We start from the raw sequence: 13844 nt of genomic DNA, 5'->3' as shown, positions 1-13844 counted from the left end.
ATGCGCATGTATATGAGTGCTTGTGTTTGTACTGATGTTCAAAAAAAAATGTTCAATTTGCTTTGTTTTGGGTCGTGTACATATACCTCGTGACATAGTCGAGCCCAGCCACTCGGCTGTGGAAGTGTGTTAACGTGCTTACATAAAAGTCCTATATTCTGATCCCGAGTTCAATGCATCGTGATGAACAGTAAAATCAAAGAAAGTAGTAAACGAATTCAAAAGTACTCTAATTGTTTTTTTGGTAAACTTTGACAATGCTTATAAAATTTCAGCACGAAATGACGTTCGTGTAAGCCGTGGCAAAAAATAATCAACACTCAAAATTGTCGCAAAACTAGCATTTTTTTGCGTGTTTCGGAACTAGCATTATTGCAGCTTCGGTTTTTCTTTGGCACAACTTTCACGAATGATATTTCGTGATAAAAAATTTCAAGGATGCAAAACATTTGTCAAAGTTTACCACGATTTTTTTAAGAATTCTTTGAATTTGTTTACTAGTTTTTTATTTTACTGTTTGTCAACAAGTATTTGAGCTCGGGGGCAGATACTCCATGTTCGACTCTTTCTTTCTTCTTCCTTGAGCTTTCTTCCTCCTCTAATTGTTCCTCCTTTCATAAAATTGACTTATTCAAATTGCAAATTCAATCAACTTACGCGTAGTTATTGAGTAAAACAAGAGATTACATGTGTTCATGCCAAGGTTTAAAATTTTCTCGAAATATCCCTAAATTTCGGGTGGCAATTTTTTTGCCTTTCGTTCAAAACAAATTCATTTGGTTTGAGTTCCTATGTAAAAAGGAATATGGATCATCGGTTTCAGTAGCGCAGCGGTAGGACGGTTTTCTTTGATTGTTAGTTCAAGAGTTTGAATCATGTTGCACAAGCATTATTTTAAATTTTTGCATCGTAAATATATTTTTGGCAAAAATATGTACTAGTCGAGATTCAAACGGACTAACAATCAGGTTACATATGCAGTTCGGTTAACGTTGTCCTACATTTTCTTTTATCTAGATTTTTAAATTTAAAATTATTCAAATTTAAACAAAAAATTCGGTGATTTATCTGATTTTTTAATTTCAAAAATTTAGTCCATTTCAAGGTGAGCGGAATTTTTTGCCGCTTCGAAATGGTAAACAAGCTGGAAGTGGCTTGGTGTAGACTAGATTAGCGAGTGCGAGTGCGTGTGCATGGCACGTTTAGTCATGTCAGGATGCCAGTGTACTTCTTGAAATAGGCTTTCGCCCCGCTTTATAGATAAAGCAAAGATCCATACAACCAACATTCGGATAAGCCATAAAGAAGACGGCTGGGGCAACAGCACAATAATGCCCAAAGAGAAACACAAGAGAAAAGAAAAACAAGGCCACCTAATGACCGTCGACGAGCAAAGCTAAGATGACGAAAGCCGACGTGCCGAATCCACAAGATATTTTCCCACCCTGGTGTCTAGACGATCGCAATCATGCTACCTCGTAAGTGGATGCCATTGCTGCAGAAAAGTAAGGAATTTGGACAAAGAGTCAGGCGCCTGCCTCAGGAACACCTTCTCAATCACCATTTTATTTCCTATCGTCCAAAGAGTCCATGACATGGCCGAAAAGATCAGCCAGAATATGCGGGTGAATCTTTATAATAGATCTGATATTTTCGCAGAAAAAAGATGCGAGTGTTGGCATATCGCCGTGTGTGCGGCCGGGCACCAATGTGTGTTGCTAGTCTTGCTGCCTGCATTGAGTTTGTATGTATCAGCTGCATGCAGTGCCCTAGCGCTGCGCAGACCAAGCCTGCGGAAAAGAAGCAGGAGCAATCAGCGGGGTTTGCGTCCTCCCTCCTAAAAGTACACCATAGCACAGCCGGGGAAGGGCGGGGAATGAATGAAGCTGCCCCAATGGCCTGGTCTCGACCGGCCAACGAGTAGACTAATGGACTATACGCAGGAGGTGGTTGACTCGCCGAGCTGCGAGCCGCGTCGTGGGTGGGTGGGTGCCGCGCGCGCGGCGAGGAAGCATTGACGATGGCGCTCCGTCGGGTGAAGTCGCCGCAAGTATTTCACACCGCGTTCTGGCTGATCTGGCCTCTGTCCACCGCCAGAGTGCTCTAGTTGGTTAGTTTCGGCTTGTGGGAAGTATTCTAATCGATGAATGGAGCAGGTGGGCAGGCAAGGCAAGCAATCATCCATGCATCATCTCGTCGTCTAGCTAGGTCATGGCTAATTAACTACCCGAACGATTGAATATGACAAACGAGCCGACCGGCTCAGTCGGGTCAAGCGGCCGGGCGACGGGCGAGAGCCTATAAATCCGTCCACCGGCGGCCGAGTGCCACTGCCAGCACACACTCACCTTGTGCAAACACCATCGGGTTAGTTAGCTCTCGACCTTAGCCACGTACGATGGAGACAAGAAAGGGCTGGAATTACGACGAGGAATATCTGAACCCACAGAAGGGGTTGGTAGATCGGGGTTGGGCAATGTTGAGAGGCTGGGGAAAGACCGTGGCTAAACTTCCTGACAATCGGTGCCAACGCCATCCAACGTGGAATGAGGCCACCACTCGGGGCATCAATCCGTCCTCTGCGACGACGAATCCAACAGCAAGGTTTGCTCATCTGTGGGCCTCTCTCCTTCCTTTGAGATTCTGCTTCTTTTCTTGGTATTTTGCACTCACCTTTGTCTAATTAAATTGCAGTGTTATCTATCCGCCGGAACAATACAACACCGGCAGCTACTGCAGACACTGCCCGCACTGCCAGCAGGAGCAAGCAACAACAACTCGTCAACAGCAGCAGCGGACACCAGCAAGGTTTATTCATGCTCTGGTTTCTCGATTTCCTTTGAGAATGCTATCCAGGTTCCTTCTCTTGATGTTTAGCGCCAGGAGCGTTGTCTAACGCTCTATCCGGTCATGCTGCGTGGAATGGGCGAACAGTGACGCTGGTTTCGTGGATCGGGTTGTCAATTTGGTGCACCGACGATCATAAGCAACGAGACAATAAAGGCGAAGATGGCACGGAGAGGCCGGATAAAATTGGGTTAAGTTATATCTCCACGGCCGTGTGGGCCAGATATTTCCCAGTTTGTCTTGGTAGTGTGTGTGTGGAGTGCGTCTAGTCCATGGGCTATGAAAAAGAATGAACAGCAATATAAAATTTCGTACTACGGTGTCCAAACAGTAATAATTTAAGCGCATGATCATGCCAAGATCACTACAAGGTTATGAGCAACGATCATCACACCAACGATTCTACGCAACGGAAGTAGGTGGTGGAGAGTTTTGTGTCGCGCGGCGATTCCCATGGCTAGGTTATACCTCTCAGTCGTGAGAATTTCTCTGTGAAGACCCGCCATTCTAGTGTTAAAGAAGACGACACCTTCAAGTTATCCATTCGTATCGATCTCGAGTTACGGCAGTACTATGTGGATCAGCATAAAGATGTTCGGAAGAACTTGAGGGAGAGGGGTAAATGGTGTAATCTAGACAAGAAAGAAATTGGGGAGCAGGGCAGCGACGGAGGTGCATATATCAGTGGAGGTGTGGAGGAGCCCTCCACTTGGTTCGGCCAACCTGGGATGGGAGTTGGTGTGCTCCCTTTTCGGCTGACTTGGCCCCATTTAGGCCTTGACCCTTTGCCTAGCCAAGGTGGCAATTCACTAGGGACCCTATGGATTTATCTGAAAGGTTCCAGAACCTTCCTTAGACTTTCAGGACATTCCCGACATCATAGGGACCTCCTGGAACACTTTCTGGATCATCCAGAACTCATCTGGTGCACATTCTCACAATATCTTTTGTCTCTTAGTTCTTCTAAATACTGCTAGTCGTTAAGTGTGTGACCCTACATGTTCGACAACATACAGACATGTCTGAATCACTGTCAATAATTATTACTGGAATCTAGACAAATATGAAAATTCTCACACATCAATGAAGATCTTTATCAGGCGGACCTTTGGTTATCGTATACAATTCTCTTTGCATCATGATACTTTACAAAATTCGAAGCAGAAATTTTCGGTATCCTCCTGAACAGGACTTTAATTACTACACCTGGTTATTCTCGTTACCGGTTTGTACTTTTCACTCATTCTCGTTTTTTTCGAAAAGGGGGTTCGCTCCAGCCTCTGCATCAGAAAGATGCATACGGCCAATATTATTAAAAACTAAAAGATCCAACATAAGTCTCCAAGTCTCGCACACGGTACTAAACAAATACTCACAAGAGCAAACAAGAAAAGCAAAGCCACAACCGGCTGGTATAAAAATATAGGAGCACTACATGCCTATCCTATTACATGACCGCCATCCAAACCGGTTGAAAATATCTCGTGCTACCATCTCCCATCGGGTAGACGCGGTAACCAAACGCTCCCTGGCCTCCGTCGGAGTGAGTAGCGACCACATACGGATCAACGCAGTGGCCCTGAAGATAACCTGCAAAAAGTGAATGTTTGTTGTTCTGTTAAAAACCAGATCATTTTTGCAGTTCCAGACTGCCCAAAATAAAGCACAAACGCCTACACGAATGTGCCTCGCTGTATCTGAATCTATCCCATCGAGCCATGTCCCAAATAATGTGTTGATAGAATTCGGCGGATTAATATTAAAAGCTATGTGAACCGACCGCCACAAAATCTTGGCCAGTGGACAATCAAGAAAGAGGTGTTTGATAGATTCATTATGGTCGCAAAAGCTGCATCTTGCCGATCCAATCCAGTTACATTTTGCCAAATTATCCTTAGTCAAAATAACTTGTTTATGCACAAACCACATAAACACTTTGATTCTCAAAGGAACCTTAACTTTCCAGACATGCTTCGAGGTAGGAATCACGCTACAGTTAATAACATCCAGATACATGGATTTGACCGAGAACACTCCGTTCTTAGTGAGTTTCCAACACAACTGATCTGGCTGTTGAGACAACTGGACATCCATCAATCTTCTCACAAGATGGAGCCAGGCTTCCCAACGATTTCCCACTAGCGTCCTCCGAAAATGAATATTGAGCGGAGTGGAGTGTAGAACTGTTGCAACGTAAGCATCTCTACGTTGAACAATGTTATACAAAGAAGGATATTGAAGTGCAAGGGGCATCTCCCCAAGCCACGTATCCTCCCAGAACCTTGTAGCAGCTCCGTTACCAACTAAGAACCTTGTCCTATTAAAAAGAGTGGTTTAACTCTCATCAATCCTTTCCAAAATGTTGAATCAGTCGGCCTCACTGTCACCTGGAACAAGGTTTTAGAGTAATTAAAGATACTTATTTTGCAAGATCTGAGCCCAAGTGGCCTCCGTCTCGGTAGAAAGCTTAAACAACCACTTGCTAAGGAGACATCTGTTCTTGACTTCCAGATTCTCAATACCTAGACCCCTTGGTCCTTCGGCCTATAGATGATATCCCATTTAGCAAGCCTGTATTTTCGCTTAAGGTCATCACTCTGCCAAAAGAAGAGTGATCGATAGAAATCAAGCCTCTTCCCGACTCCAACCGGAACCTCGAAAAAGGATAGAAGAAACATAGGCATACTTGTGAGGACCGAATTAATAAGGATTAATCGTCCTCCGTATGACATGAGCTTACCTTTCCAACAGCTCAGTTTCTTCTCAAAATGATCCTCAATGCACTTCCATTCTCTGTTGGTCAGCTTATGATGATGAATGGGTATACCTACATAAGTGAACGGTAAAGCCCCCAATTCACACTCGAATAATTGTTTGTATGCCTCTTGGTCATCATTAGCTCTTCCAAAACAGAACAATTCGCTCTTGTGGAAGTTAACTTTTAACCCGGTCAATTGTTCAAATAAGCATAACACGAGCTTCATGTTTGGTGCTTTCGCCAAGTCGTGCTCCATGAAGATGATAGTATCATCAGCATACTGAAGGATGGAGACACCTCCATCAACTAAGTGCGGAACAAGGCCAACTACCTGACCCGCATCCTTAGCCCGTCCTATTAGAATGGTCAGCATGTCTACCACTATGTTGAATAGGATAGGTGACATCGGATCCCCTTGCCTCAACCCTTTCTGTGTTTGGAAGTAATGACCTATGTCATCATTCAATTTAATCCCAACACTCACTTTTTGCGTGAAGGATTCTACTTGGTTTCTCCAGGCCTGATCAAAACCTTTCATACGCAAAGCCTGTTGAAGGAAGGGCCATTTGACTTTATCGTATGCTTTCTCAAAATCCACTTTGAAAACAACTCCATCGAGTTTTTTTGAGTGAATCTCATGGAGCATTTCATGCAAGACGACAACCCCTTCTAGGATGTTTCTGTCTGGCATAAAAGCAGTTTGGGACGGTTGCACCGTTCCCCTGAATAACAACTTAGTAACTATATCTGGATAGATGATGAGGAACACTGTAATACCAAGTGGGTCCAGAGTGTGTCACTCCATGACATATCAAACATCACAACATACTTTTTGGTATACCCGAAAGCTACCTTCTGTAAATTTGTAAGAAAAGCATGTAATAAAAGATATAAATATAGTATGAACATAATGCCAATTATAGATACATCGGAGGCGTGTCATTGCTACACCATCTTAAACTTTGTCATGAAGAAGTTTTTTTGTGCAACTGTACAAGTGCAGACAAGGTGGCCACCGTAAGTTCTGCTTTTTATTGCTCTAGGTGTTGGTCAATTCATTAATTCACTCAATGTTACAATCTTGATTATATTTTCGACAAAGGGTTGATTTTATTGCCCCAGAATGGAGCATCAAGACAATACAACCACAAAGAGCAGACACTGGGCCTCCGCATAGCTAGAATGCACACATCCAACACCTACACACACAAATAGGCCATCAATAACAAAGTCATATAAGACCAAAGCTATGCATAGTCGAGGGAAAAGAAAACCCAAAGCGATCTGATCCGTGATCGGCAAATTACAACAATGACCACATCCGCACAAACCATCTAATGACATCACATAGACTATGATGTTCTTCAACAACGACGCCTTCAGGAAGGGACTGAAACTCAAGTGCAGCCGTTACCTGATCCAACCACCCATGGTCAGAGTCTAGGTTTTCACCCTTAAGAACCAGTCTGAGCATATCCGAGCAATGCCTTCAATAAGGTAACGACATAGAAACATCGCCATTGCCAGGTATAACCAACTTAGGTGAAGACATAGGCTTTCACCCTGGAGCTCGAGACTAGGTGTTCGAGTAACAGCACCATCGAAGCCACAAATATGTCGCCGCCACAACTTTTTCGCGATCCAAGCAGCTACATACAATGTGTGACCGCCATGACTGCTCAACCAGCCTTTTGCGTCAAGCCACTGTCCATAGCATGCATCTTCGCATTGATGTCAACCACTGGATCTGGAGATAGGAAACCTCACAAAGACCTTTCTGTGGCCACTTCAATCCAGAGCAAGGCCGCCACCACAAGCCGGAGTGGTCATCAAGAACAAACACCGATGGTGGAGCACAACACTGCCGACTACCACCACATCAGAAAGAGCTCTACTCATGCTCGTCAGCCTGGGTCAACATTGTCGGCGGTAGAGCACAATGGATAGATTAGCATCGTCGAGGTGCGCCCACGGAACCTAGCCACAGTCAGATCAGGATCGCTGATAGTTGTGGACCGCATCAGTAATTCCCCGAAGAGGAGAGGATGATGCAACATAGCAAAGGTAAGTATTTCCCTCATATATGAAACCAAGGTTATCAATCCAGTAGGAGAACCAAGAAAATTATGTAAACGGAACCTGCACACAAACAACAAATCCTCACAACCCGATGCGTAGAGGGGTTGTCAATCCCTCTTTGCGCAAGGTAGTATGATAAAAGATAGATTGATAGATGCAAATAAGATGAAAGCAAATAAAATGCAGCAAGGTATTGTTGGGTTTTTGATAATATAGATCTGAAAATAAAATAAGTAAATAGTGGAAAACGCGAATAGCAATATAGATATGCAAGTATATGATGAGAAATAGACCCGGGGGTCGTAGGTTTCACTAGTGGCTTCTCTCGAGAAATAGCGCATGGTGGGTAAACAAATTACTGTTGGGCAATTGATAGAAACGTGAATAGTTATGACAATATCCAAGACAATGATCATTATATAGGCATCACGTCCAAGATTAGTAGACCAACTCCTGCCTGTATCTAATACTATTACTCCTCACATCGAGCGCTATCGAGCATGCACCTAGTGCATTAAGTTCCCAAAATAAATGGAGTAACGCCTTAAGAATGATGACATGATGTAGACAAGATCTACTCATGTAGGAATAGACCCCACCGTTCTATCCATAATGGCAACGATACATGCGTGTCATGTCTCCTTCTGTTACTGAGATTGAGCACCGCAAGATCCAACACATCATAAAGCACCTCTTCACATTGCAAGATAAATCAATCAAGTTGGCCAAACAAACCCAAAATATCAAAGAAGAAATACGAGGCTATAATAATCAAGTATGGATATTGATGCAAGATAGATCTGATCATAAACTAGTTATTGCTCGGATCCTAACAAACACACCGCAAAAGAGTTACATCGAATAGATCTCTGAAGAGAACATTGTATTGAAGAACAAAAAGAGAGAAGAAGCCATCTAGCTACTGCCTACGGACCCCATAGATTAGCTATGAATATTAATTGAGTCTTCTCTGAACTCTTTTATGCATGATTATTATAGCTTTGCATTCCGATCTATTGATTTCATTTGGCCAACTAGATTGAAAATGATATCTCTGTTGTGGTACCCGAGCAAAGAGTCATGTTCATTTCCAAGCCTGTTGTTTTTTGCTTCAGTTCATTCATCATGGCAGGGATGATAATGTGGCCCATGAATTTTTCCTCGACTATTCCTGCACGATAATGAAATTTCTGCATGTATTCTATCCTTATCCTGTCAAGCAAATCCACCACATAATGACCCTTTAGTTTCTGGATCGTTGAGTTGAAAGACTCTGCTAGATTATTGTGCACATAGTCAACTTTGCTCAGTTCACTCAATTGGTTTCTGACCCATAACTTGGAGTGGTGTGTTTCCAAGTATTCCTTCATTTTGGGATTCATGTATAACTGCCTCAAGGGGTAGTTGTGCTTCTTCACACTGCAAGTCAGATGCTGGCCATAAATTGTTGGTATACACCTTTCCTTTAAATTTCTTCATAAAATTTGCAGCAAGGTGATGCATGCATTCCCTATGCTCTACTCCAGGGAACACATTGTCCACGGCCACTTCTAAACCTTTGTAGGCATCTGTATGAATTACCAACCCATTGGGATGTGCAATAGCCCGGTGCAGATTATGCAAAAACCAAGTCCAGCTCTCCTCGGACTCTATCTCCAGCACACCATACGCAACTGGAAATACGAAACTATGTGCGTCAACTGCACAAGCTTCTACTAACTATCCTTTAAACCTCCCTATGAGAAAAGTAGCATCAATAGCCAAATAAGGCCGGGAGCCTACCAAAAAACCCCGGCGATAAGCCTCAAAGCAGACAAAAACCCTCCTAAAGCATTCCTTGGTCTTTGTCACTCCCCTGAATGTGTACTCCACGGTGTGGTGGTCAATATCTACAATACTACCTGGGCTGGTCCTCTCCAGTTCACCTTTGAATGAATACAACAATTGAAAACTTTCCTGCCAGTTACCATAAATAGAATCCATAGCACGTTGTTTACCATTGAACAACCTCATGTATGGTTAATCTATCTTGAACTTGTCTTTGATGTTGTTCTGCAATTCCTTTGGACCCTCTTGATGGTTTTCTTTCACCCACTTCTTTACTTCTTCTGCCACCCATCTTGACTTGGCTCTACTAATTGTATCCTTCCTAAGGGTTGATTCCTGGCATGTGTGCTTAAAAGGGTTCACTTTGACCTGAACATTCGTGCTATTTCGCATTTTAGATGCGAGCATCCTCCATGGACAACCCTCAGTCGGACAGTGCACTCTGTAACGTACTTGATCGCTCTTGTCAACTTTGAAAGTACGTTCTACCTTGATGCAGTATGTCACAAGTGCATTTCTACACTCACTCATGGATGCAAAAATGGTACCATCTTCCATATGAGGGTTCAAAGGGTCCCATTCAATAGCTGCAAGGTCTTCGACCTCACCCACCGCGTCATCATCCGCACGAACTGCATCGTCAGCCTCATCTTGGTTTTGAGCCCGAGGTGCCCGTCATTAATTCTGAATAACATTCAAATATAGCTTTTCTTCATCAACCGCAAAATTGTAGGCATTAGACTCAACTTCAAGGGGGCCCTACTGTCGGTGCCCATGCTTGTCGAGACACCACGCCATCGTGCACTAACTGAACTATTCTGGCTAGAGATGCCATTACGATGACTTGGTTCTGCCCGAGAAGGTGCACCCGCCATCCTAGGTCCAAATGCCTACTCAAGCACATCAATGGCAGATAACTGGGTTGCCATGCATTCATGCCTTCTTTTTCATCACTTCTCTCCCAGGTCCAGCGGGGAACATACATCAATATGTGCATGATTACTACTCTATTGCAAGGTTCAAAGCCACATATGCGTATGCCTTTCCTGCTATGGAGGGAAAACAACAATGGGACATAGTGGACCCTAGATTCAAGCTTTGTGCTCCAGTTCTGAAGAGAGCGGCAAGTAGACCAAGGAAGAGTCGAATCATACCTCGCAGCAAAGGAGTTGGACTTGGAGCGAGGAAGCGTAAGTGCACAAGGTGTGGTGGGTCTGGTCATTTCAGTAAGTATTATGATAACACAGTAGATCCAGCATTTGGAGAGTGTTTCGAGGAAGGCTTCGATGAAAATGTTGGTCAGCAGCCGGTTGCCGCAACAGATGATGAAAATGATGGTCAACAACTGGTTGCATCAGATGAAGATTTTGACAAGGTTCCAAATGATGATGGTCAACAACCGCATGATTTTGACGATGATCCAAAATATCCTCCGAATGATGATTCAAGTGAGGCTCCAAATGGTGATCCAAGTGAGGATCCAAATGGTGACCCAAGTGAGGCTTCAAATGCTGACCAACCTTCTGTCTTTGTGAGTTCTGCTAGGTATGTAAATCTTGCAAATACTACTGTATATTTATCACTTGACATGATCTCATTACCCTTTATGTTTTCTACAACTCTGTGGTAGGTTTGAAGAAGACGCGCAAGGTACCGACAACCAAGAGGAGAAGAGAAGAAGCAATGAGCATAAGGTGCACGAGGATCAAAGTGATGGCAAGAAGCTCAAGGACCAAACAGAAGCCTCAACGCTATTTATGAATAATTATGAAACATTATGAATAATGTTGTATTTCTGTTGAATGATGTGGGACCTATGTTAGTACTATGTTTGAATGATGTTGGACCTATGTTAGAACTTCAAATTTGACATGTTATTTAGATGTTGCAATTCTTTTGAAACTTTGTTAGGGTAAACTCACATTCATGAAAAATGTGCTAAAAAGAGCTCCAAAGGTAGGGTAAACGGCCTCATTTCTAAGCAAGGTTTTTTTGACCTTGTCTAAATTAGCCAAATAACTTTCCTACACATATATTCTATATACACAGACTATGTGCGCTGGTTTTTCCTTTTTTTGATGCTTTCGAATTTTGTTTTGCTCATTTGAATTCTGGTCAAACCTCACTTTGACCAAGATTTAAACAAGTCTAAAACATCAAAAATGAAAAACTAAGCTTGGATCCTTCTTAGTCACTCCAAAATGAAGCTGTGGTGAGGTTTTTGAAATTTTCATGAAAAATGTGCTAAAAAAGAGCTCCAAAGGTAGGGTAAACGACCTCATTTCTAAGCAAGGTTTGTTTCGACCTTGTTTAAATCAGTCAAATAACTTTCCTACACACATATTCTATATATACATACTATGAGCATGGGTTTTCCTTTTTTTTTGGATTTTTTGAATTTGTTTTGCTCATTTGAATTCTGGGCAAACTTAACTTTGACCAAGATTTAAACAAGTATAAAACATCAAAATGAAAAACTAAGCATGGATCCTTCTTAGTCACTTCAAAATGAAGCTGCGGTGAGGTTTTTGAAATTTTCATGTTCATTTCCCCAAAACACTTCTCTTCACTTCATACAAGGGAGTTTGAGATACTTGAGATATCACATAAGACAAATGAACTTGTCATTTAAATGTATGTAGACCTTGTTTATCAACTTAAATCGTTAGTATATGACACAAGAAGATTATGTACTCAAGTTTTTTCATTTTTTTCATTTTTATTTAATTCATTATGCTCATTTGAAATCTGGTCAAACCTATCTTTGACTGCTCCAAACCCCTCCCAAACCCTGTTAACCCTAGCACTGAACAAGGACCGTCCATCTAACCCTAGCGGCGATCAAGGACCGTCGATCCAACCCTTCTAGAAGGAATCTGCAGGGAGGAGGGGGGCAATCCGCGAGATGCAATCTTATTGGTTGCACGATTTTTTTTCTCAACACGTACCGGGCGCACTACATGGACCGTTGGGCCATCTCGCTGTCCGGGCCTGAGAGTGTTGTTAATGCCGTCTCAACCTTTCCAAGCATGCATGCTTGAGAAGGGCGGCGGTGTGGGAATGCATGCGCGGGAGGTGGACGTGCATGCATGCGCGGGATGCGAGCGACGTGGCCATGCACGTATTGATTCAGATTATGGTAGTGATTCAGTTATACAGTGATTCAGATGCACGCGCCCGGTGAAACATAACGATTCAGATTATGACGTGGCCATGCCCTATCGTTTTGTTGCAGCGATTCAGACGCACGCACATGCCCCATCGCCCCATCGTTTCTGTGCAAGAACTTAATGGATACACACACGCGTCCGGATTCACACACACACCGTTCTCATCCCTTCTTTCTTCCTCTCCCACTCACACGCCTATTTATATGCCTCTCTTCCTCTCCTACTCACCACCCAAGCCAGATCCATTCTCTCCAACTTCAAACACCCAAGCGACCGAGCCCTCCAAGCGACCAAGTGAAGATGCAGTACAACGGGCCGACCTTCCTTCGTCCACCTGTCGTGCCGGAGCTGCTCTACCCACCGAGCGTGCTCGTGGAGAGGGAGCTTCATGTGTGGCCGACTTCCAGGTGAAGGGGGTCCGTCAAGCTCACCTGCGCCTTCCTCAGAGCCGGCTATGCCCACCTCCCATGGGGCTCACCTAGGATGTTCACCCTCGACGAGGTTCGTGACCGTGCAGGCATCCTCGTACTTCTCACGGTCACCTTCTCCAACCCGTTTGACGCGTGCGAGCTCCTCGGCCAAATGTTTTGGTCCGACTGGGAGTCCATCTTCTTCACGGTGTACAACATCTTCACCAACTACGAGTGCATCTTCCCAACCGAAAACCAGATGCACTCCCTTCCCTATGATGAGGAGGAGGAGTGAAGTTGAAGACGATGTTGAAGGGGCACAGCAAAGGTGGAAAAGGTCAAGATGAAGATGTTCAAGAAGGGGTGGGAGCCCAGAGTGAAGTTGTTCATCAAGCTCGTCATGTTTTAGTTTTATTGTTTTTATTTTGTTGTTTTTCTATGTCTTGCGTGCTGTGCCGTGTCCCTGGACTTATCTATCTATGTGGGGTACCCATCTATGTAAGGGTACGGTGAGTTGCATCTTATCTATCTAAGTTATTATGTGTGTTCAAAAATGTACGTGCCCAAAGATATCATTTCTTCCCTAAACCAAGTCATGAACTAACATGCACATTTATTCCCTTTAAACCCTAAACCAAGGGCCACTCTAAACCAGAATCATGTGGCAGTGCAAACATACGTTTTTGACCCTCCAAAAGTTCAGTGCAAAACAAAGGAAAACCACTCTCACGCGTGTGCAAACATTCAATACAA

The 13844-nt window shown here is 43.6% G+C and overlaps 1 protein-coding gene across 1 annotated transcript; it reads left to right on the top strand.

Moving 5' to 3' along the window:
* The first annotated feature begins 2345 nt into the window (after positions 1 to 2345).
* LOC119335419 lies at positions 2346 to 3136 on the top strand. Its single transcript, XM_037607555.1, has 3 exons — positions 2346 to 2604; positions 2695 to 2808; positions 2935 to 3136. The coding sequence occupies exons 1-3, from the start codon at positions 2399 to 2401 to the stop codon at positions 2984 to 2986; spliced, it is 372 nt and encodes a 123-aa protein (XP_037463452.1). The 5' UTR covers positions 2346 to 2398; the 3' UTR covers positions 2987 to 3136.
* Positions 3137 to 13844: the final 10708 nt, after the last annotated feature.

Source organism: Triticum dicoccoides, chromosome 7B, assembly GCF_002162155.2.
Source record: "Triticum dicoccoides isolate Atlit2015 ecotype Zavitan chromosome 7B, WEW_v2.0, whole genome shotgun sequence".
Lineage (NCBI taxonomy): Eukaryota > Viridiplantae > Streptophyta > Magnoliopsida > Poales > Poaceae > Triticum > Triticum dicoccoides.
This window is presented reverse-complemented; position numbering and strand designations above follow the sequence as displayed.